This window comes from Schistocerca nitens, chromosome 3 (genome assembly GCF_023898315.1).
Source record: "Schistocerca nitens isolate TAMUIC-IGC-003100 chromosome 3, iqSchNite1.1, whole genome shotgun sequence".
Taxonomy (NCBI): Eukaryota; Metazoa; Arthropoda; class Insecta; order Orthoptera; family Acrididae; genus Schistocerca; species Schistocerca nitens.
In genome coordinates, this window is record NC_064616.1 from 150,029,096 (window position 1) to 150,053,672 (window position 24,577).

At 46.9% G+C, this 24,577-nt stretch overlaps 1 protein-coding gene across 1 annotated transcript in view; it reads right to left on the reverse strand.

The window, feature by feature from the left end:
• Window positions 1–23,777, reverse strand: part of LOC126249533 (putative glutathione-specific gamma-glutamylcyclotransferase 2) — a 35,135-nt gene extending 11,358 nt beyond the window's left edge. Inside the window, exons 1-2 of the mRNA XM_049951195.1 lie at window positions 23,526–23,777; window positions 2,233–2,268 (exon numbers count right to left, since the gene is read on the reverse strand). Of these exons, the coding sequence (XP_049807152.1) occupies window positions 2,233–2,268; window positions 23,526–23,687 (198 nt within the window). The 5' untranslated portion in view covers window positions 23,688–23,777. The remainder of the gene's footprint in view (window positions 1–2,232; window positions 2,269–23,525) is intronic.
• Between the last annotated feature and the right edge of the window lie 800 nt (window positions 23,778–24,577).

Below are 24,577 nucleotides of genomic sequence, written 5' to 3' on the forward strand. Positions count from 1 at the left end.
TTCTCGATTGATCTGTGTTCAGTTTTTCAAGGCCTATCCACTGTGCCAACTTATAACTAAATCTGAGGGGGGTGCGATGGGGAGGTTCCCTTGTGAGAACTATGGGACTTAACTTCTGAGGTCATCAGTCACCTAGAAACTTAGAACTACTTAAACCTAACTAACCTAAGGACATCACACACATCCATGCCCGAGGCAGGATTCCAACCTGCGACCGTAGCGGTCGCGCGGTTCCAGAATCTAGCGCCTAGAACCGCTCGGCCACCCCGGCCGGCGCAGTTCCACTAACTCGACAATATAAGCACTAGGGCCAAACATTAGGAGACAGTATGCTAATACCGCCTAACATCGCATCTAGCATCGATTTGGAGAGGAACGGAGTCTCCGAGTTCTTTCGAATATGCCATATCGACTGAAGCCTGTCAATTGACACTCGTTGATGATCAGGTACTCTACGTTTCACCCACTATTGCGGATAGTCCTCGGCATTTTCTACGGAATTAACAACGGACCATTTAGCGGGCCAATCGAGATGCAGAATGTTAGGACGTAAAGTCGAGCGCCGGCACGCCAGTCGGGAACGAAAGAGCAGAGACGGCTGTGAAGAGGAAGTCAGCCATTTGCACGCTGACTGACCCCTCTTCACGACGACAACGTGATGGTAGCGGCCTCTATACGAAGAGAACATAAGCGCCGCGCCCGACTGGCCACGGCCCGCCGCGCGGGATTAGCCGAGCGGCTTAAAGCGCTGCAGTCCTGGACTGTGCGGCTGGTCCAAGCGGAGATTCCAGTCCTCCCTCGGGCATGCGTCTGTGTGTTTGTCAAAAATGGTTCTGAGCAGTGTGGGACTTAACATCTGAGGTGATCAGTCCCTTAGAACTACTTAAACCTAAGGACACCACATACATCCATGCCCGAGGCAGGATTCGAACCTGAGACTGTAGCGGTAGCGCGGTTCCAGATTGTAGCGCCTAGAACCACTCCACCACTCTGGCTGGCTGTGTCTGTCCTTGGGCTAATTTAGGTTAAGTAGTGTGTAAGCTTAGGGACTGATGACCTTAGCAGTTAAGTCCCATAAGATTTCACACACATTTGGACATGACCCAGTTCTACGAGAAGCTTCGAGACCGGCGACCTGAATAGAAGTGTCAAAGCTCATTATTTCACTTGTATTAGAACTGTTATACTAAACACACACACATTCCGTCGTCAGGCCACGAGTGGCCTACCGGGACCATCCGACCGCCGTGTCATCCTCAGCGTCAGATGCGGACAGGAGGGGCGAGGGGTCAGCACACCGCTCTCGCGGTCGTTATGCGGGTATTCTTGACCGAAGCCGCTACTGTTCGGCCGAGTAGCTCCTCAATTGGCATCACGAGGCTGAGTGCACCCCGAAAAATGGTAACAGCGCATGGCAGCCAGGATGGTCACCCATCCAAGTGCCGACCACGCCCGATAGCGCTTACCTTCGATTATCTCACAGTAACCGGTGTATCCACTGCGGCAAGGCCGTTGCTCGTTGTACTAAAGAACATTGATTATTTTGTTTGTCGCTCCTTGCTTGCGACACAACTGTTTAACACAAAGTTAAGCATCGTCATTTACTTTTCGTAATAAAACTCGTTAATACGATTGGCTTGAATTGTTGTATAGCGATCCGAGAAAGCAGGACGACGATCTAGAAGATGGAGAAGAAAGGCAACACTTGGTCACTGAAGGCCGGCCGCTGTGGCCGAGCGGTTCTAGGCGCTTCAGTCCGGAACCGCGCTGCTGCTACGGTCGCAAGTTCGAATCCTGCCTCGGGCATGGATGTGCGTGATGTCCTTAGGTTAGTTAGGTTTAAGTAGTTCTAAGTCTAGGGGACTGATGACCTAGCTTTTATAAAATGCCACACTTACATTCCAGAACATTCTTTAGCCTACCATTACCGCCAGGAGAATACCTCCACGGTGATTTATTATCTTTTTTATGGTCTCACACTGATGAGGAGAAAGTTAGGAAAGACTGAATACAGAGAGTTTTCATTTACGCATGTAGTTCATACAAAGTTGTGTCAGAGCACTGACAGCCCAACAAAGTTACGTATTTGACGTTGAAGGGAATATTTACATGTTGAACCACTTTTTTAGATATCTCAAAAGTGATAAGCAAACAGCGTTCCGCTTGTACTGCTTAATGTCACAGAGATGTTAATGTTCAACGTTATCAAAACAAAACAATGTCATGACTCACCTCTTTCTCCTGAACCATCGTCGCAACGCGGCCGGGCTGTTGACAAAAGAGAAACTACAATTAGTATTTCTATATACAAAATGTGAAGGAAGAAGTTACCTTTGATAATACACTCCTGGAAATTGAAATAAGAACACCGTGAATTCATTGTCCCAGGAAGGGGAAACTTTATTGACACATTCCTGAGGTCAGATACATCACATGATCACACTGACAGAACCACAGGCACATAGACACAGGCAACAGAGCATGCACAATGTCGGCACTAGTACAGTGCATATCCACCTTTCGCAGCAATGCAGGCTGCTATTCTCCCATGGAGACGATCGTGGAGATGCTGGATGTAGTCCTGTGGAACGGCTTGCCATGCCATTTCCACCTGGCGCCTCAGTTGGACCAGCGTTCGTGCTGGACGTGCAGACCGCGTGAGACGACGCTTCATCCAGTCCCAAACATGCTCAATGGGGGACAGATCCGGAGATCTTGCTGGCCAGGGTAGTTGACTTACACCTTCTAGAGCACGTTGGGTGGCACGGGATACATGCGGACGTGCATTGTCCTGTTGGAACAGCAAGTTCCCTTGCCGGTCTAGGAATGGTAAAACGATGGGTTCGATGACGGTTTGGATGTACCGTGCACTATTCAGTGTCCCCTCGACGATCACCAGTGGTGTACGGCCAGTGTAGGAGATCGCTCCCCACACCATGATGCCGGGTGTTGGCCCTGTGTGCCTCGGTCGTATGCAGTCCTGATTGTGGCGCTCACCTGCACGGCGCCAAACACGCATACGACCATCATTGGCACCAAGGCAGAAGCGACTCTCATCGCTGAAGACGACACGTCTCCATTCGTCCCTCCATTCACGCCTGTCGCGACACCACTGGAGGCGGGCTGCACGATGTTGGGGCGTGAGCGGAAGACGGCCTAACGGTGTGCGGGACCGTAGCCCAGCTTCATGGAGACGGTTGCGAATGGTCCTCGCCGATACCCCAGGAGCAACAGTGTCCCTAATTTGCTGGGAAGTGGCGGTGCGGTCCCCTACGGCACTGCGTAGGATCCTACGGTCTTGGCGTGCATCCGTGCGTCGCTGCGGTCCGGTCCCAGGTCGACGGGCACGTGCACCTTCCGCCGACCACTGGCGACAACATCGATGTACTGTGGAGACCTCACGCCCCACGTGTTGAGCAATTCGGCGGTACGTCCACCCGGCCTCCCGCATGCCCACTATACGCCCTCGCTCAAAGTCCGTCAACTGCACATACGGTTCACGTCCACGCTGTCGCGGCATGCTACCAGTGTTAAAGACTGCGATGGAGCTCCGTATGCCACGGCAAACTGGCTGACACTGACGGCGGCGGTGCACAAATGCTGCGCAGCTAGCGCCATTCGACGGCCAACACCGCGGTTCCTGGTGTGTCCGCTGTGCCGTGCGTGTGATCATTGCTTGTACAGCCCTCTCGCAGTGTCCAGAGCAACTATGGTGGGTCTGACACACCGGTGTCAATGTGTTCTTTTTTCCATTTCCAGGAGTGTAGTAACTTGTAAGTACATTGCTGCTGGTATACCTGATGATTATAAACACGAAAATCGTAGGCATATTAAAGAAGGACTTCAGTTAGAATAATACCATTCTTAACTACGCATGTATCAGTTATTACTTAAATATGATTAACACTATGCTACTTCACTACAAGACTTTATATAGACACTGAAACCTTATTACGCAATGTTCTTACGGAATACGGAGTCAGAACTTGTCTTTTTATTAAACGATCTCATCTGCGCCTACAATGAGAGTGGCAGTGACCTGGTTGAACAACGCAACTCGCATTTGGTAGAATCTAAGTTCATACCTCGGTCCAACAGTTCTGTATTAGATCCCCCCTTGTTTCCCTATATCCAGCTCAATGCTCAAAAGGCTCCTTAAAAAAGACTACGCCTGCTAATTTGCCCCAGGCCAGCTGAACTGATGATTCCTCTGTAATGATCTCTCCATCAGCTACACTATGCCTGCACATTGAATCCTGCAATGGCCAAAATCCTTTTTCTTTTATATATCATAATATAGAGGAACCAGAAAAAATGCTTTTCTGCACACATATCGCAACAGTATTCAGATATTTTCTCCTTATTAGTTAGGAGAGAGAATGGCTAATTACTGGAATTTTTTTGTTTTCTAAAAGCTCGAAAGATTATCTTTGTTGTTTGCAGAATATTATCTTAGAATTCCGCGAACATGAACTCCGTCGAAATCTAGCCGCACAGAATATCTCCGAGTTCAAAAAATTCTAGAGAATACAAAATTATTATTTCATCATGTAAATGAAACGAAATGTATTAACAGATAATCTTCCCAGCGGAAGTTTACACAGATACCGCACAGATCGCCTTCTCATACGATGAGGTGGTAATTTCGTACAGAACTTCACGACCGACTTCAGCGCGAATAAGTTCAAAATGGTTCAAATGGCTCTGAGTACTATGGCACTTAACATCTGAGGTCATCAGTCCCCTAGGCTTTGAACTACTTAAACCTAACTAACCTAAGGACATCACACACATCCATGCCCGAGGCAGGATTCGAACCTGCGACCGTAGCGGTCGCTCGGCTCCAGATTGTAGCGCCTAGAACCGCACGGCCACTCCGGCCGGCGCGAATATGTAAGAGAAAAGATAAAGAACGACCGCATGTTGCAGGTCCTGTACGGGCCTTTCTGAATACCGAAAATGTTCGACTGCTGCCCTGACCAGCACATTTTCCAGATCTCTCACCAATTGAAAACGTCTGGTCAATGGTGGCCGAGCAACTGGCTCGTCACATTACGCCAGTCACTGCTCTTGATGAGCTGTGGTATCGTGTTGAAGCTGCATGGACAGCTATACCTGTACACGCCGTCCAAGCTCTGTTTGACTCAATGGCCAGGCGTATCAAGGCCCCATAAGTGGTTGTTCTGGGTACTGATTTCTCAGGATCTGTGCACCCAAATTGCGTGAAAAAGTAATCACATGTAAGTTCTAGTATAATATATTTGTCCAATGAATACCCGTTTATCATCTGCATTTCTTCTTGGTGTAGCAATTTTAATGGCGAGTAGTGTATTTTTGCCCGTGAGGGTCAAAAGTCGTACTGACGTGAACGATGGGCATGAATTCCAAATGAAATGAAACTTTAGTCATTTAACACCCTTTATAAGAGATATATCTCCACACTATTTAATAAATCGGACTTGTACTTCATGGTGCAACACTTTTCATTGCCGTCTGCTTTGTGAGTTAACTTTTGGTAATGCTGGTCGATAGAGACTATAAATTCTTTAACTGACGTCATTTCCGCTTTTGGTTGTAACTATTTTTATTGTGCTAGTGCAATTTTGTATTACATGCCGTTGTCAAGCATTTACAAAGATATAATACAAAGTAACAGGAAATACATAAAAGGAGAATAAATTTACAGTCACGTATTTACAAGAAACGATGTCATATAACGAACTAGAAACAGGTTAAAAATGACATCAGCCTTGTAGGGCTGTGCCACACTTGACGGTCATAGAGGAAACGGCTGATATCAATGACACGAATAACATGATACGTAGATTTTTGTTACTTACAAGCAACTTGAAGTCGGTCAACGTGCGGTAGAGATAACAATGTAAGACGTATGTACATCAAAGAGTAACTAGTCAGCAGCAAGTTATCGATTATGACAACTTCCTTTTCTGTAGCGTAATCTTGAGTGGACAATGTAAATCACAGTGGGCGTTTAGACAGCTAAAAGAGTGTACTGATAGCATACTAGAGTAAATAATCATTCCGTCTTCAGGCCACAAGTGGCCCATCGGGACCAACCGATTGCCGTGTCATCCTCAGCTGAGGATGCTTATAGGACGGGCGTGTGGTCAGCACACCGCTCTCCCAGTCGTTAGAATGGTTTTCTTTGACCGGAGCCGCTACTATTCGGTCGAGTTGGCATCAGGAGGCTGAGTGCACCCCGAGAAATGGCAACAGCGCATGGCGGCCCGGATGGTCACCAATCCAAGTACCGGGCACGCCCAACAGCGCTTAACTTCGGTGATCTGACGGCAGTCGGTGTATCCACTGCGGCAAGGCGGTTGCCTAAAGTAAATAATATAGCGATCAAAAATCTCTTATATCTGAGGTCCGTTAGTTCACTGAGTATACAGGGTGTTAAAAAAAGGTACGGCCAAACTTTCAGGAAACATTCCTCACACACAAAGAAAGAAAATATGTTATGTGGACATGTGTCCGGAAACGCTTACTTTCCATGTTAGAGCTCATTTTATTACCTCTCTTCAAATCACTTTAATCATGGAATGGAAACACACAGCAACAGAACGTACCAGCGTGACTTCAAACACTTTGTTACAGGAAATGTTCAAAATGTCCTCCGTTAGCGAGGATACATGCATCCACCCTGCGTCACATGGAATCCCTGATGCGCTGATGCAGCCCTGGAGTGGCGTATTGTATCACAGCCTTCCACAATACGAGCACGAAGAGTCTCTACATTTGGTACCGGGGTTGCGTAGACAAGAGCTTTCAAATGCCCCCATAAATGAAAGTCAAGAGGGTTGAGGTCAGGAGAGCGTGGAGACCATGGAATTGGTCCGCCTCTACCAATCCATCGGTCACCGAATCTGTTGTTGAGAAGCGTACGAACACTTCGACTTATATGTACAGGAGCTCCATCGTGCATGAACCACATGTTGTGTCGTACTTGGAAAGGCACATGTTCTAGCAGCACAGGTAGAGTATCCCGCATGAAATCTCCCGTGCCCCATTGAGCGTGGGTGGAAGAACGAAACTAAAATGAGCTCTAACATGGAAATTAAGCTTTTCCGGACACATGTCCACATAGCATCTTTTCTTTATTTGTGTGTGAGGAATGTTTCCTCAAAGTTTGGCCGTACCTTTTTGTAACACCCTGTATATTTCGGTTGCTCTTTGAAGGCGCTACAAATTTCAATTTCTTCCAGAGCGACCATTAATATGCTCGTCTATGCAGTACCTGCGAAGATTCCTCACTGCTGCTGACATTCCGATCGTAAATAAGCAGATGTACACTACACGAGGACCTCTGTGACACGTCCTTGCTTGCTCTCCGAATCTGGCGGAGAGACAATGCGAATGGCGCTATAAAAGGACGTGACGAGTGGGTATGTGTGGAGGAGTGTGCAGATGGAGGGCGTGCGTGGCAAGTGGTCACGTGTGGGAGCAGGAGAGCAGGTGGAGATTTAAAGGTCCAGGTGGAGAGCCGGGACGAGGCGGAGACAAGCGGGCGCGTGACGTGGGCGCCAGCAAGGCCGGCCGTCGACTCAGGCGTCGCGCGTCTGGTGCACGTGAAGGCCTTGTGCCGCGCTAAGAATACGGGCTCAGGGCCGCGCGCCGGTCCCTCTGCACAGATAAAAATATGCCAGCACCTCACTGCGTTCACCAGGCCAACTGCTCATTACTTATTATCCCATTTCGTGGAACCAAGTTTTTAGATGTGAAAGTTTCCCGCATGCGCTGCAGCAAACTCTTTTATGATGGGACTACATCCTGGTTAACGCGACTTTGTATTGGGAAACCATCTTGCAGATAACAACTGTACGACAGATCGGACGCGAAATACACTACTGGCCATTAAAATTGCTACTCCAAGACGAAATGCAGATGATAAACGGGTATTCATTGGAGAAATATATTATACTAGAAATTACATGTGATTACATTTTCACGCAATTTGGGTGCATAGATCCTGAGAAATTAGTACCCAGAACATCCACCTCTGGCCGTAATAACGGCCTTGATACACCTGGGCATTGAGTCAAACAGAGCTTGGATGGCGTGTACAGGTTCAGCTGCCCATGCAGCTTCAACACGATACCACAGTTCATCAAGAGTAGTGACTAGCGTATTGTGACGAGCCAGTTGCTCGGCCACCATTGACCAGACGTTTTCAGTTGGTGAGAGATCTGGAGAATGTGCTGGCCAGGGCAGCAGTCGAACATTTTCTGTATCCAGAAAGGCCCGTACAGGACCTGCAACATGCGGTCGTGCATTATCCTGCTGAAATGTAGGGTTTTGCACGGATCCAATGAAGGGTAGAGCCACGGATGTAACACATCCGAAATGTAACGTCCACTGTTCAAAGCGCCGTCAGTGCGAACAAGAGGTGACCGAGACGTGTAACCAATGGCCACGCCGGGTGATACGCCAGTATGGCGATGACGAATACGCGCTTCCAATGTGCGTCCACCGCGATGTCGCCAAACACGGATGCGACCATCCTGATGCTGTAAACAGAACCTGGATTCATCCCAAAAAATGACGTTTTGCCATTCGTGCACCTAGGTTCGTCGTTGAGTACACCATCGCAGGCGCTCCTGTCTGTGATGTAGCGTCAAGGGTAACCGCAGCCGGTGGTCTCCGAGCTGATAGTCCATGCTGCTGCAAACGTCGTCGAACTGTTCGTGCAGATGGTTGTTGTCTTGCAAACGTCCCCATCTGTTGTCCCAGGTGTCGAGACGTGGCTGCACGATCCGTTACAGCCATGCGGATAAGATGCCTGTCAACTCGACTGCTAGAGATACGAGGCCGTTGGGATCCAGCACGGCGTTCCGTATTACCCTCCTGAACCCACCGATTCCATATTCTGCTAACAGTCATTGGTTCTCGACCAACGCGAGCAGCAATGTCGCGATACGATAAACTGAAATCGCGATAGGCTACAATCCGACCTTTATCAAAGTCGGAAACGTGATGGTACTCATTATCCTCCTTACACGAGGCATCACAACAACGTTTCACCACGCAACGCAGGTCAACTGCTGTTTGTGTATGAGAAATCGGTTGGAAACTTTCCTCATGTCAGCACGTTGTAGGTGTCGCCACCGGCGCCAACCTTGTGTGAATGCTCTGAAAAGCTAATAATTTGCATATCACAGCATCTTCTTCCTGTCGGTTATATTTCGCGTCTGTAGAACGTCATCTTCGTGTTGTAGCAATTTTAATGGCCAGTAGTGTACTTAAACGACAATCGTGTAACCAGCTTCACGACCCAGATCGAAGTTTCAATCACTTCCACTCTCCGACTTCCTAAATTTCTCTTAAGGACCGAGCGAGGTGATGCTACGGACTCGCATTCGTGATGAGCTGGATTCAAATCGTCGTTTACCCGCTCGGACATTTCTCACGGTCTCACAGATACGTCTCCAGCAAGTGCTGTCTGTACAATGTGTACGAATAGCATCGTTATAAGAGTTTTTCACGATCTACTAGATCAAGACCTCTTTTTGAACTCTCAGGATATGAGAGAACTCAGCGTTACAAATGCAAATATGGCGTACCTGTCTTCTAAATGTCCTCTGCCCACCTTCCGTTCGCGTCAATACCTTTGTCGTTTTTTGTCACGAAGAATTCATCTTGATGTACGCCCAGCCGATGTCTATTTCAGTTTCAAAAGAGCCCAACTCCTGTAACTTCTCTTAATCTTTTTTTCATCCATCAATATCTTTTAGTTTTTTCTAACAAACTTCTTTCTATCGACTATTATCACATTTTGAGTAAGTTATGTTTCATATCTTGATACAATAGGTTCCAGCCGGTAGTATACAATGGTTTTGGGCTTTCATTTTCAAGCAGATTATGAGGTAAGTTCTGAATGAGACATTTCATTTCCAAATGAACTTCGTACCATTATTATCTTCCCGCTGAATTCATGTAGTTAGTCCAGACATATAAATTGGTTCATCAATCTCTTCGTTAGACATCATCTGCATCCTTTCAGCAATATTACTATACAATACTTTAGTCTTTTCAACTGTATATCGACCTAATGTCTCCTTCTCTGCCAGTCCCCACAGAATCTTTTCCAGAGTGCTCTAACTTCGGCCGCCCCGATAGGAATGTTACTGGGGAAACAATGACTTACTAGCAGCTTCAGAAATATTTCGAGAGACAGTTCCTAAGCCGCATACAGATGGCTCGATTGCAAGTGCCTGCCGTATGCGCGTACCTTATTCGAATATTAGTCCAAACTACAGTTTTGATCTGTTACGAGTGTTCAGGACTTTCATTCAGTCTCGAAATGACAGAATTCGTTTGCTGTGACAGTGGGATGACATGACATTCGTATTAAACGACCCGAAAGCCGCAATTACATCCACGGCTTGTATTTTATCTGAGAGGATAAATTAATTAATGATTATTTAAAGGTAGTTAAGTTTATCACAGTAATCGAGTCGCGGATGATATATAATTCGACGTTTGCTGTAGGGTCGATATCGATCTTATCAAAAATTAAGCGCTTCTCTAATTTTTCTAGCAAAAAACCTGAGACATTATGAGAAACTTATGATTATCAGAAAAATTTACTGTTGCATTGTACGTACCACCCTACACAGGGTGATCAGCTATAGCATTATGACTGTCTACCTAGTAGCCAATATGTCCACCTTTGGCACGGCCAACAGGGGCGATGCGTCGTGGCATGGACGCAATGAGGCCTTGGTATGTCGCTGGAGAGAGTTGGCACCACAGCTGGACACACAAGTCACCTAATTCCCGGAAATTCCGGGGAGGAGATATGGGGGGGGGGGATGGGATGAGCTCCGACGCCACGTTCAATCAAATCCCAGATGTGTTCGATCGGGCTCAGATCTGGTGTATTGGGGGCTGGGGGGGGGGGGGGGGGGGACGGGGGGGGGGGACGACGACGACGACGACGACAACATATCAATTTTAACTGGCCACTGTGTTCCTCGAATCACTTCCATCACATTCCTTGCCTTATGACATTGCGCATTATCTTGTTGAAAAATGCAAGCGCTATCGGGAAATACGATCATCATGAAGGGGTGTACATTGTCTGAAGCCAGTGTACGGTACCCCCTGGCCGTCTTGATGCCTTGCACGAGCTCCACTGGACCAATGGGTGCCCACGTGAATGTTCCCCAGTGCATCATGGAGCCGCTGCCATCTTGTCTCCATCCCGCAGTACAGGTGCCAAGGAGCTGTTCACCTAGAAGACGATTGACTCGCGCCCTCTCGTCGGCATGATGAAGAAGGTATCGGGATTCAATAGATCATGCACCGCTCTGCCACTGCCCCAACGTCCAGTGCCGATGGTCACGTGCCCATTTCAGTCGTATTTGACGATGTCGTGGTGTTAACGTTGGCACATGCATGGGTCGTCGGCTGGGGAGGCCCATCGTTAGGAGTGTTCGGTGCACTGTGTGTTCAGACACATTTTTACTCTGCCCAGCACTAAAGTTCCGCCACAGTTGGCCGCCTGTCCTGTTTTACGAGTCCGCACAGCCTACGACGTCCGACATCTGTAGTGAGCGGTCTCCGCTCAGCCTCACAACGTCTGGACGAGGTTTCAGCTTGGTTTCGCCTCATGTTGAAGAGACTCACCACAGCACTCCTCGAATATCAAAGTCGCGCAGTTTCCAAAATGCTTGTGCTGAGCCTCCGAGCCATCACAATCTGTCCTCGGTCAAGCTCAGATACACTCCTGGAAATGGAAAAAAGAACACATTGACACCGGTGTGTCAGACCCACCATACTTGCTCCGGACACTGCGAGAGGGCTGTACAAGCAATGATCACACGCACGGCACAGCGGACACACCAGGAACCGCGGTGTTGGCCGTCGAATAGCGCTAGCTGCGCAGCATTTGTGCACCGCCGCCGTCAGTGTCAGCCAGTTTGCCGTGGCATACGGAGCTCCATCGCAGTCTTTAACACTGGTAGCATGCCGCGACAGCGTGGACGTGAACCGTATGTGCAGTTGACGGACATTGAGCGAGGGCGTATAGTGGGCATGCGGGAGGCCGGGTGGACGTACCGCCGAATTGCTCAACACGTGGGGCGTGAGGTCTCCACAGTACATCGATGTTGTCGCCAGTGGTCGGCGGAAGGTGCACGTGCCCGTCGACCTGGGACCGGACCGCAGCGACGCACGGATGCACGCCAAGACCGTAGGATCCTACGCAGTGCCGTAGGGGACCGCACCGCCACTTCCCAGCAAATTAGGGACACTGTTGCTCCTGGGGTATCGGCGAGGACCATTCGCAACCGTCTCCATGAAGCTGGGCTACGGTCCCGCACACCGTTAGGCCGTCTTCCGCTCACGCCCCAACATCGTGCAGCCCGCCTCCAGTGGTGTCGCGACAGGCGTGAATGGAGGGACGAATGGAGACGTGTCGTCTTCAGCGATGAGAGTCGCTTCTGCCTTGGTGCCAATGATGGTCGTATGCGTGTTTGGCGCCGTGCAGGTGAGCGCCACAATCAGGACTGCATACGACTGAGGCACGCAGGGCCAACACCCGGCATCATGGTGTGGGGAGCGATCTCCTACACTGGCCGTACACCACTGGTGATCGTCGAGGGGACACTGAATAGTGCACGGTACATCCAAACCGTCATCGAACCCATCGTTCTACCATTCCTAGACCGGCAAGGGAACGTGCTGTTCCAACAGGACAATGCACGTCCGCATGTATCCCGTGCCACCCAACGTGCTCTAGAAGGTGTAAGTCAACTACCCTGGCCAGCAAGATCTCCGGATCTGTCCCCCATTGAGCATGTTTGGGACTGGATGAAGCGTCGTCTCACGGGGATTGCACGTCCAGCACGAACGCTGGTCCAACTGAGGCGCCAGGTGGAAATGGCATGGCAAGCCGTTCCACAGGACTACATCCAGCATCTCTACGATCGTCTCAATGGGAGAATAGCAGCCTGCATTGCTGCGAAAGGTGGATATACACTGTACTAGTGCCGACATTGTGCATGCTCTGTTGCCTGTGTCTATGTGCCTGTGGTTCTGTCAGTGTGATCATGTGATGTATCTGACCCCAGGAATGTGTCAATAAAGTTTCCCCTTCCTGGGACAATGAATTCACGGTGTTCTTATTTCAATTTCCAGGAGTGTAGATCACACGCCTTCCCCTATCTACACACGGACAGCACGCTCACCGATACTACATGCACCGTGCGTTTTTCTGACAAGTAGTCATTCCTCGCCAGGTGATGCTGCTATCGCCTGGACGGGTTTACATCGATAGTAGATCAGTAGTCATAAGGTTCTGGCTGATCAGTGTAATTTGGTCAGTCTCTTCGATAAGACTCTTTTTTGAAGTTCAGAAAGTCGCCTGTCTTGAATCGTATAGGTGAGTATGTTTCTGATACAGTCTATAAACGGTCTGTTCATCTGGAACAACAGGAGATTGCCTGCACAGAGCAACATGGTAAAAGTTATGTGTATCAAACTACTTGCAAATTTGACTGATTGGTACAAAGAGGTTTTGCTCCCATCTATGAGCATTGTTAATGCCAAGACTGTCGGTAAGAAATAAAGAAGTAAAACCATATATAGAAATATTTCGTTTACGTCGTTACTAACCTAAGTCTCGACCAGTCGAGCTACTGAGGTAAATTTCGTGATGCTACTGGTCAAACGCGTTTCACCTGATCACGGCCGTTTTTATCTGTCACTTCTCCGGTTTCTACATTTACATCTACATACATACTCCGCTAGTCACCGTACCACTCCAATCTAATCAGATAAAACAATAATGAGAATGGTGAACAAAGCTATCATGATCACGCCAGATGGCTGGGACTCTTAACAGACAATTTCTTGAGATGCGATTATCTGTTTTTTTTCTGTCATTACACAAGAGAGTAGATAAGTGAGTCAGCTTTCTGAAACCAGATTGTGGCGGTGAACATTTAGTTAATTCCCAACAGACCTTTATCTTTCGTGCCATATGGTGATAAATCGGCTTAATCTGATGGAGTTAGGATTATCACACCATTAATGCGTTCACAGGCTGAAGCAACACGTCGACTGGCGATATTTTCGTACATAACCCCAACAGTTGTTGTGGCTGGATACGCACGGAAACGGAAAGCTCTACACTAATCTTCGCAGTAATCAAAAACTTCCACCTGGTTGTCCTTCAGACACCCAAAATACTGGTCTCGCACATTCTAAACAGAAAATTTGCTTTAAAAAACTGGCAAAACTACTCAGCATTCCACTTCTGGGTACGGTAAACAAACTTTCAGTTGTTTTCCTTACGTAAAAATACTTTTTCTGTAACCAGTGCTTCAACGTATATTAAATAAAGGTGTCATGAAGTCACCAAAAGCTGTTATGATGTATATTTATTCACAGTTAACTATTTTTGTGTTCGCTTGACAGACACTGGTTGTCTGTCACTAACTACACATTATTGCAGTTTTTGGCGGTTCCATGACGCCGTTTTTTGAAAAATACTTTGTTATCTCTGTGGATGAGTATCTTCCTAATACAACACACGACATCTTCATTGTGGAGGGCTGCCGACCGACAATTCGATTTCAAGAGCGCTAGCCACCAACCTTTCAACCGATGTCTCAGGACAAGACTGCAGGCAATGTCACTGGCCATTTCCTTTTCTCGCTAACTGCATTTGTGTGGAGAGTGATGCTTCCTGCCAAGAATCATCAAAAGTTCATTTCTGACAGGAGCTGGAAAACTCGTGCCATAATAGGATAGTCGCTAGCTCTTCAGCCCGACCACAGCCCACTTTTCGGTTATGGAGAGACCAGCCCACCAGCTCTAAGCTAGACAAAGCCCATATCCACCAGATTCCATCTCTTGCGCCCCTAACAACCAAGGGAACAAGATCGTGAGGGAAATTTTTTTCTCCAGTTTGGTCATTACATGGAATCTACGAAAATATACAACAGAGTACCAGAACACAGAATTTCGTAAAACGCTAACAATGATTTTTGTTCTCTATGATCGATGCGTCTTGCTATAATGACGACAGTCAATCTGAAGCGGTTTATATGATGTGATAACGTACTCATCCGTCCTGTATGATTAACGATGAAGACTGTCCCAGTACGAATGCACAGTTTCATTTTTGAATAAAGCACATTAGTTAGATGAAAAGTGGAAATATTTTTGTCAGGGGCAGTGACAGGAAAACGAGACAAACAGAAAAAAATAAGAAAACTGTTTACAGTTTAAAAAGTAATCGCCACAACTGTTAATATATCTATCTCACTGAGACAAAACGGTCAATGCCTTCATGGAAAAATGTTAGCTGTTGCCAACGGGACCATGACTGAACCCAGGCATGCGCCTCTCTGTCCGAAGCAAACTGACGGCCACGAATGTCTTTCTTCGGGGCTCCAAAAAATACAGAAATGAGGTGATATCGGGAGTGAATGGGGGAAGTGTAAGGGCAGGCCACTTGTTTGCAATGTTGCTTTGACTACGCTGCAGAAGTATCGGTGGGAAGCTCTGAAACATCCTCCAGAGTCCCAATCTCTCGTCATACCATTTCCGTGTTCTGGAGCCCTAAAGAAAGAATTTAGTAGCCGTCGATTCGTTTCGGACGAGGAGGTGCACGCCTGGATACAATCACGGTTATGTAGGCAACCGCAAAAACATTTTTTATGAAGGCATTGACTGTCTTCTCTCACAGTGGGATACTCCTTATATTTTGTAGTCATCAGTACACAATGTGGTTACGTGTGAAAAACAATGTCCACCACAACTGTGTTGACAAACCCTAACTGCTTTCCCAAACTTTAAATGACATTTCCTCCCATTTCTAGATCTATTTTCACAATGACGCGCTAAGTTTACTCCTTTAACCCAGGACTCGTTCTCGGTTTTTTCGTGTAAAAACGTGACTTCAAGTAATCCCATAGGAAATAGTCATGTTGCAAGTTCTTAGTGGTCTGAGAGCACAAGACCAGGAATTTTCTCCCGCAACGATGTCCGTCATTCGTACGCGGTAAGACAGGTGGCGCCTTCTAACCGGGACAATTTGTTTTCCAGGCCTATCACTTCCGCCGGCCGTTGTGTCCGAGCGGTTCTAGGCGCTTCAGTCCGGAACCGTGCTGCTGCTACGGTCGCAGGTTCGAATCCTGCCTCGGGCATGGATGTGTGTGATGTCCTTAGGCTAGTTAGGTTTAAGTAGTTCTAAGTCTAGGGCACTGATGACCTCTGATGTATAGTGCTTAGAGCCATTTGAACCCATCACTTCCAGTTGGGGCCAAACGAACTTACTTATTATATTGTGATAACGTACATCATTTGCCAAAACTGCGTTATCTGCGGTTTTTCGAAAAAAAGTAAGGGCCAATCAGTCCGCCTGCTCTATGTCTGCAGTAGTGGCTGAATGTGCATGTATCTGCTGTTCACGTTTTATGCGATGATTTTCATAGCCCCAGATCTGTCAATTACGCTTGTTGATGTAGTCGTGTACTTGGAAATACGTCACAACGCTAGACATTCCTTGCAAAATTGTCATCCAAATTTTAGTTTTCCAGTACAGAATCGGCGAATTTACGCCGTTGAAAAAAGCCTGTTGACAGCAGTTGAGGCATTAGTCGAACCCATGGACGGTTTAGATGATGATCTACTGTCAGAATTCGCTGCATGTTACTCGATATGCTCAGTTTTTTGTGATCGACTGTGTACCGAGTTTCGGGGACTTTTGGCTACACTCATTAACGGAAACTATATTTTCATTAGACCGGCTGGTACGACGTCGCTATGGAGTCTAAACATCAGCAAGGAACCATTTTACTCAAACTTAACAGTTACTCGTCGAACTGTCGGCGAATAGTGTACGCTTCTGTGGCCGAAAACTGGACGCAATTCACCAAGTGCCCCAAAGAACTCTCCCCGTATTTGTAATGTTTTGGCGACCGACCAATAGGAAGCGTTTCCAATCAACTGGAACAAAAATGGCGTGCTATTTAAATTGTGCAGTCTTGTTTGGGCACCCTTCCCATGACTCACGTGAAACAGCTCACAAGTTGTGTATAGTGACCCCGTGACTTCGTGCGACACGTTGAAGATCATCCATCACCACATCACTCACGTACACTCTAGTTTTGTTAGATGGTCCAGTCACATTAATATTGCCACCGCCTATGTTCGACGTTGTAATGGTACTTGAATTACGTAACCATTACGGCAGCTCACCTGAACCTCTCGATACCAGCAATATTCTACTGTGTTTCTGTTAACTACTTAACATATTTCTGAGACAACATTCAGATTTGATCTGATTAATGTAGAGGTACTTTGATGCATCGATATGTTTATATTGCAATGATATTATTCTTATGTGTATTCTTTCTTTTGTCACTATGATCTTTGACGTACTTGTAACTCTGATTATTGGGCGCGTAAGCGATTATTAGTTTGTTGTTAGAGAGTCGGACCTATAAAAAGTCAAGTCTTGGACGTCATGTTGGAAAGACGCATATTGTAGTCAGCTTATAAAATGTGAACTTTAACAGTGACTGTGAGGAAGATGTTTTCAAGTTTAATCTTCAAGAATGGTTTGTGAAGCGCATCTACAAAACTTTTGAATATAGCAGAATAAAACCTAGGCCTCTTTGCATCTGAGCTTGGAATCATCACCATCTAGATTTTCGACGATTGAGCCATGATTTTACAACGAGACTAGCGTGGGAAACACGAAAGGATGAGTGCCTAGTTTATTAATTATTATATGAAATGACTTTATTAACTGTGCTCGAATGACACCTGCCACATAATAACATTGTTGTTGCCCGAAAATGCAGTATTTAGCAGCGTGAGCAACACCACAATCATTATCAAATTTTGACCATTGTTGTGGTAGGGTTGTTGGAACGTCAACCTGCAATATCCACACACAGACGACAGGTGGCGAGGACATAAAGCGTGACTGGGGGACGCGGAAACAAAGAAGTTTCTGCAATGCGGAAACGACGTCCAAAAGGGCATGATCCCTGGCTTTCGAAACACGGGTGAGAGAATTTTTGAAACGGCTAAGTTTGTAAACTGCTCGCGTGCCGCCGTAATTAAAGTATACCGTGCATGGCAAAATGGCGCTATTCAAAACCGGCGACGAGCCAAGTGTAGCGCACCAGATGACAGGGGGTAATCTACGGTTGTAGACATGGATATGGACGAGCAGACGTGCAGCTGTTGAGCTATTGATAGCCCGGTTGAACCAAGGGGCAACCAACTGTGTCACCTCAACGACCATTCACTGAACGTTGGCTGCGTATGGGCACCCATGCTGACTGTTGTTTATCGGCTGTAATTTGCACGGTAGTACTGCAAATGGACGTCCACTGAGAGGGGACAGGGGGCCTTTCCAGATGACTCACGTTTTATGCTTCGAAACGTCTGAAAGTAAACACCCTACAACAGTCCTCGGAAGCGTCCAGGCCGGCGGCTGGACCGTTATGGTCTGTGGAATGTTTTCGTGGCATTATGTGGGTAATATGGCCATCCTGGAGTGCACAGTGGATCAACACAAGTATACATCTGTTCTTGGGGAACGTGTTCATCCCTCCCGGCAGTTTCTTTTTCATCGGAACGATGGCAGCTACCAGTAGGACAATGCAACGTGTGACACAGCTCGCAGTGTACGTGCGTAGTTCGAAGAACATCAGGATGAGTTTACCAGCACGGATCCTCGACCGAGAAACCTAGCGCAGAGGGCCACGGCATTGGAGTCAGCATGACGCACATCCCAGGCGATTCCTTGCAGAACGAGATTCACTCTCTTCCTGCGTGTCTCGCAGCAATGGTCAGTATAGTTTCATATCTCTAAGGCAAAGCTGTCTTCAACCTGGAGATTGGTTTGAACACCACAGTGATTTACTAGACATGGTCTTGCTATATAGCTGGTGTGCCGTTGTCTTCCTCCGGCCTCTGAACTGACATACCCAGCCAGTTATAGGGAGACCAGCAGTTTAAAGTGGATTTTGAGCCACGGTGCAACTCGGCAGTTTTCATATTAACAAACAACGCCAGAAGTGAAAGTAATGTATCTTTACCATATCTAATAAGTCTTCTTCAAGATTAGTGAAATTAGTTCAGCGTTTCAACACGATTATTTTGCTAGAAAGTTAAAGTGACCGTTTGGTTGGCTTAAATTTTCCTTTATTGCATACTTATCCAATATTGTTTGAGTCTCATATAAATACAAAAAGTATCTTGTATGAATGTTTCACTTTTATTATAGAACAAGAATAATCAGGGACCTGGAATTTACTCGAAAAAAAAAGAGAAATAATAGCTCTCACTTTGTACAAGGGTCAATTAAAATTTTATACCGCACTACAGGAAAATATATGGGCCTCACGAAATGTTTAATATTGTTTTCATCTTAAGTAAAAAATGGTTCAAATGGCTCTGAGCACTATGGGACTAAACATCTGAGGTCATCAGTCCCCTAGAACTTAGAACTACTTAAACCTAACTAACCTAAGGACATCACAACATCCATGCCCGAGGCAGGATTCGAACCTGCGACCGAAGCGGTCCCGCGGTTCCACATTGAAGCGCCTAGAACCGCTTTTTTTTACCCCCTTTTTTTCTTTTTTTTCTCTATCCACTTTTTTATCCATCCTTTTTTCCCAGCAATCCAATTTTTGAAACTTCCTGGCAGATTAAAACTGTGTGCCCGACCGAGACTCGAACTCGGGACCTTTGCCTTTCGCGGGCAAGTGCTCTATCAACTGAGCTACCGAAGCACGACTCACGCCCGGTACTCACAGCTTTACTTCTGCCAGTGCCTCGTCTCCTACCTTCCAAACTTTACAGAAGCTCTCCTGCGAACCTTGCAGAACTAGCACTCCTGAAAGAAAGGATATTGCGGAGACATGGCTTAGCCACAGCCTGGGGGACGTTTCCAGAATGAGATTTTCACTCTGCAGCGGAGTGTACGCTGATATGAAACTTCCTGGCAGATTAAAACTGTGTGCCCGACCGAGACTCGAACTCGGGACCTTTGCCTTTCGCGGGCAAGTGCTCTACCAACTGAGCTACCGAAGCACGACTCACGCCCGGTACTCACAGCTTTACTTCTGCCAGTACCTCGTCTCCTACCTTCCAAACTTTACAGAAGCTCTCCTGCGAACCTTGCAGAACTAGCACTCCTGAAAGAAAGGATATTGCGGAGACATGGCTTAGCCACAGACTGGGGGACGTTTCCAGAATGAGCTTTTCACTCTGCAGCGGAGTGTGCGCTGATATGAAACTTCCTGGCAGATTAAAACTGTGTGCCCGACCGAGACTCGAACTCGGGACCTTTGCCTTTCGCGGGCAAGTGCTCTACCAACTGAGCTACCGAAGCACGACTCACGCCCGGTACTCACAGCTTTACTTCTGCCAGTACCTCGTCTCCTACCTTCCAAACTTTACAGAAGCTCTCCTGCGAACACAGTTTTAATCTGCCAGGAAGTTTCATATCAGCGCACACTCCGCTGCAGAGTGAAAATCTCATTCTGGAAACGTCCCCCAGGCTGTGGCTAAGCCATGTCTCCGCAATATCCTTTCTTTCAGGAGTGCTAGTTCTGCAAGGTTCGCAGGAGAGCTTCTGTAAAGTTTGGAAGGTAGGAGACGAGGTACTGGCAGAAGTAAAGCTGTGAGTACCGGGCGTGAGTCGTGCTTCGGTAGCTCAGTTGGCCAGCCGGCACGGTAGCTCAGCGTGTTCGGTCAGAGGGTTAGCTGCCCTCTGTAATAAAAAAACTGAGTAAATGGATCAATAACGAACTTCAACGGCCGTCAAGTGACGTCCGCCACGAACAATTGACACGAACAATAACGAACAATTGAAACGAACAATAACGAACAAAATGAGATTTAAAAAAAAAAAAAAAGTTGGTAGAGCACTTGCCCGCGAAAGGCAAAGGTCCCGAGTTCGAGTCTCGGTCGGGCACACAGTTTTAATCTGCCAGGAAGTTTCATATGAGCGCACACTCCGCTGCAGAGTGAAAATCTCATTCTGGAATCCAATTTTTATTAACCACTTTTATTTTCTTTTTTTGTATTTTATTTTTTATTTTTTATTATCTCGGCCACACTGGCCGGCCATCTTAAGTATGGGGACCATAAGCGATATTACACCGACTAAACCTTTTTCAGTGACCTACCCAGTCACCCCTGGGGACTCTGTAGTGTTCCCCTGCCCACCGTTCGGAGGATCACAAATGCCCCAGTTTACTTTCCATTTTATCCTACACGGAGAGGAAGACCGCGACAACGTTTTCCATGCCGATATTCCCCATCGCGATGCAAAGTGACAACTTGAAGTTCAATGGCGTTTAGCATACATCTAATTCTCTGTTCACTTGCGTAAATTCAGGACTTAATACAGTCTCTTCACAGGGAGGAAAGAAGGAAACAACTGAAAAGTGTTGATACACTGCGCTCTCATTCAGCAGCAACAGAGTTGCAATCTCTGACTGATCACGTTGATATTAGTTTACATAAACACTTCAAGATAGTGATGAGGTGCGTTCTTCAACAACGTTACAGTCTGATTTTATTTCTCGTTCTTGTCCAACTGAGATGGTGCCCCGTCTCTAAATCAATACAGTCGTCGAAGGGTGGAGGGGGGTGGGAATTAACTGCAAGCTTCGAACCTCTCTTTAACTGCAAAACGTGTTATTGTGACTGTCTGATATTTGTCCTAGGGTATGAGAGTAATTCTATTGTTACCGACTGTCGATTATTTTGTGGACGCATTCCTGCACTACAATCGCGCAAGAGGCACTGATCACCTTCAACTGCCAACATTCGGAGAGTCGGGCTGAAATGCACAACTTCACGAGTGGCTAATGTGAGGGTATTCACTTTTTGAAGTTCTGATTCAGGTCTGTGACCAGTTAGAAAGCCCATTTCATGTCTGTCACGCTTCTACATGTTATTAAAAATATGAATTACTTCATATCACAGAATATTCTGATGCCCAGAGTAATGTGGCTCCATCAACTAAATTTGTCATAGAAAAAATACAGATTGGATTCGTTGTGAGGACGTTGCCTTAAGAATATATTATCAAGGACTGCAATACTGATACGTCGGCAAACAGCATGGAAAGAGGGCAGCGCGGTAGGGCATGAACTCTGAAGTGAGACAAGAAACATTCAACTCTTGTCACGGGGCTATCAGCACCTCCTCTCCTCCACCCTTCCCAAGGATACCATCTTCAGTGTACTTTCCTTCTTATTCTTCTCTCCACTTCCTGTATAAATTAAAGAGGTTTAAATAACATTCAACAGGCGTGCATTGGCACCGCACGATAATAACCCTAATCGCATATGTATTCTTTGGCTGATTCCTGAAACACTCTCGTACGCTTCGTACTCTCTCTCTCTCTCTCTCTCTCTCTCTGTCACACACACACACACATATATATATACTAAACAAATATACAACACTCATGCACGGAAACGATTAGAAAGTCGACTGGAATTAACACTAAGATAGCAAAGCCAGAATGCTGTCACCAACATAAATACTGGCCGTTTAAACTAACGGAAGCACGAAAGACGCTTTTGGCGAGCCGGGCACGGCCGTGCTGTGAAAGGTGAGCGACTAATGTCCTTTAAGTAGTTCAAGGTCACCGCGCTAGATCCACCTGTGCTTAGGAAGCTCCCAGCTGGATACAGTTACTTTGGAATGCAGTCGCTTGGCGCGTGTATTTTACTAGTATAAAACTTGTTTCCCCCATCTGTCACCTAAAGTTGATGATTTCGAGTGACTTTTAAGTTGCACACTGGATCGTACAATGACTACCGTTATTTTGTATGTGACCGGAAACGCGACATAACACACTAAGAGTATGCCATACGACATTAAACCACGACACGTGTGAGGAGTGATGTTCCATATTGTAGCATTAGATACGTCCTCTGAATCGACATTTATGCTTCCATCGCAGATTTCATTTCTTGAATCGACAAGTCGCTGAACACCACAGAGAGAAGAAACAATATCATGTTAGTTTCTCCGTGAACCAAAGGATACTAGTTCCGCATAATCGCTGTATATAGTTACAGAAAATGGTGACTTTCGCAGATCGTTTCGACTTCTTTTTCAAAATAGTAGCGCTTCAACACCAATGAAATATCTATCATCGTCCGGTCAAAAATTAAAATTGTGACCTTGACAAATACCAGATCCGGAACACGACGTCTGACATTCCGTTAAACTTTTCTAATCGACATTCACACGAGGTTACAAATAATTGAAGCTGCATATTATAACGCATTAAACGGCAGCCTATAGAGCAGCCGTCACGTCAACTTCGCGATGTTACCGAGTGAAAGACATTCGGTTGACGCGTCCGAACGTAGAGGCAGGAACGCTTCTTTTGTCGCCTTACTAGTGCTAAATTATCAGGCACGGCTTATTCACTAGCGAAGATATAACGAAGTTTTTTGCGAGGAAAGAAAACTACTACACGGCGTAGCAAGCTGGCTTACCTTTCCTTCAGTTCCACGATGCGTGGTGTTGCCCTGCCAGAACTTCCGCGACCAGCCACGCACGCATCCGACGAGGCAGCATTCGTAATCGAAGCCCGGGTTCCAGCAAAGAGACCCGTAGCCGAACACCCACAGCCCCGTCTGGTGATGATCCACAGCCATAGCCGGCCTGTCAACAACACGAACCGCTGCCGCCGCCACTGCCGAGCTCTCAGCTGATGTAAAAGCGGCGCCGCGTCGCCGCCTTTTTGCAGTCGCGACGCCCGCAGGAGGGGGACGGAAGGGACGGCGGCGCGGGAAAGCGTATTCGAATCTGATTGGCCGCCGGGCGGCGGCGCGCGCATGCGGTCAGCTGATGTAACCGGGCACGGGGATTTCTACGCAGCAGCCTACTGTGAATGAGTTGCGCGCTTCTCCGTTCCTCTCGCAGATAGACCTCTCTCTTCCACACACGTGCTCTCAGTGTGACTAAGCAAACGGTCAGTGCCATCCGCCAGCCAGTACCCACGTACACAAGCAGAATGACGCTGCGGGAAGCTGTCGATACGCGCGAATGCAGTAGCTGTCTCGATAATGCTTGAGATACGGGCTTGCCTCCGGCTGTCATCGTTCACATTTCTCTCCGATTTCGCCTCTGCAGTTCTTTGATATCTAGCACGCTGAAGGCGCTGCTGGCTTTAACCACTAAGGAGTTAGTGCCAGAATAAACAAGCGATCGGACGTGAAAATATTTCGGCATTTGAACTTCTTTAGGACAAGGAATACTTCGCGAATAAGAAATTACATTGTGAACGCCCGAGGCTGTAGAATTTATTTAACACTGAAGGCCGAGAAATATTAAAGCCGAACAAGCCGACGTGCAACAAGTATTCGAACACTGAACAATAAATATTCGGACTCCTGAGCTTAGTGACTTTTATATAGGTTCCTGTGGACAAAGTCTCGTCTTTACTTCGACCGATGGGTCCGGAAGTTTGTGAAAAGTATTCTGACACAAAACATTTTGTGTATTGGGTTAGGCTGAAATTCTGTGTCCGTTATAAACAGGTTTC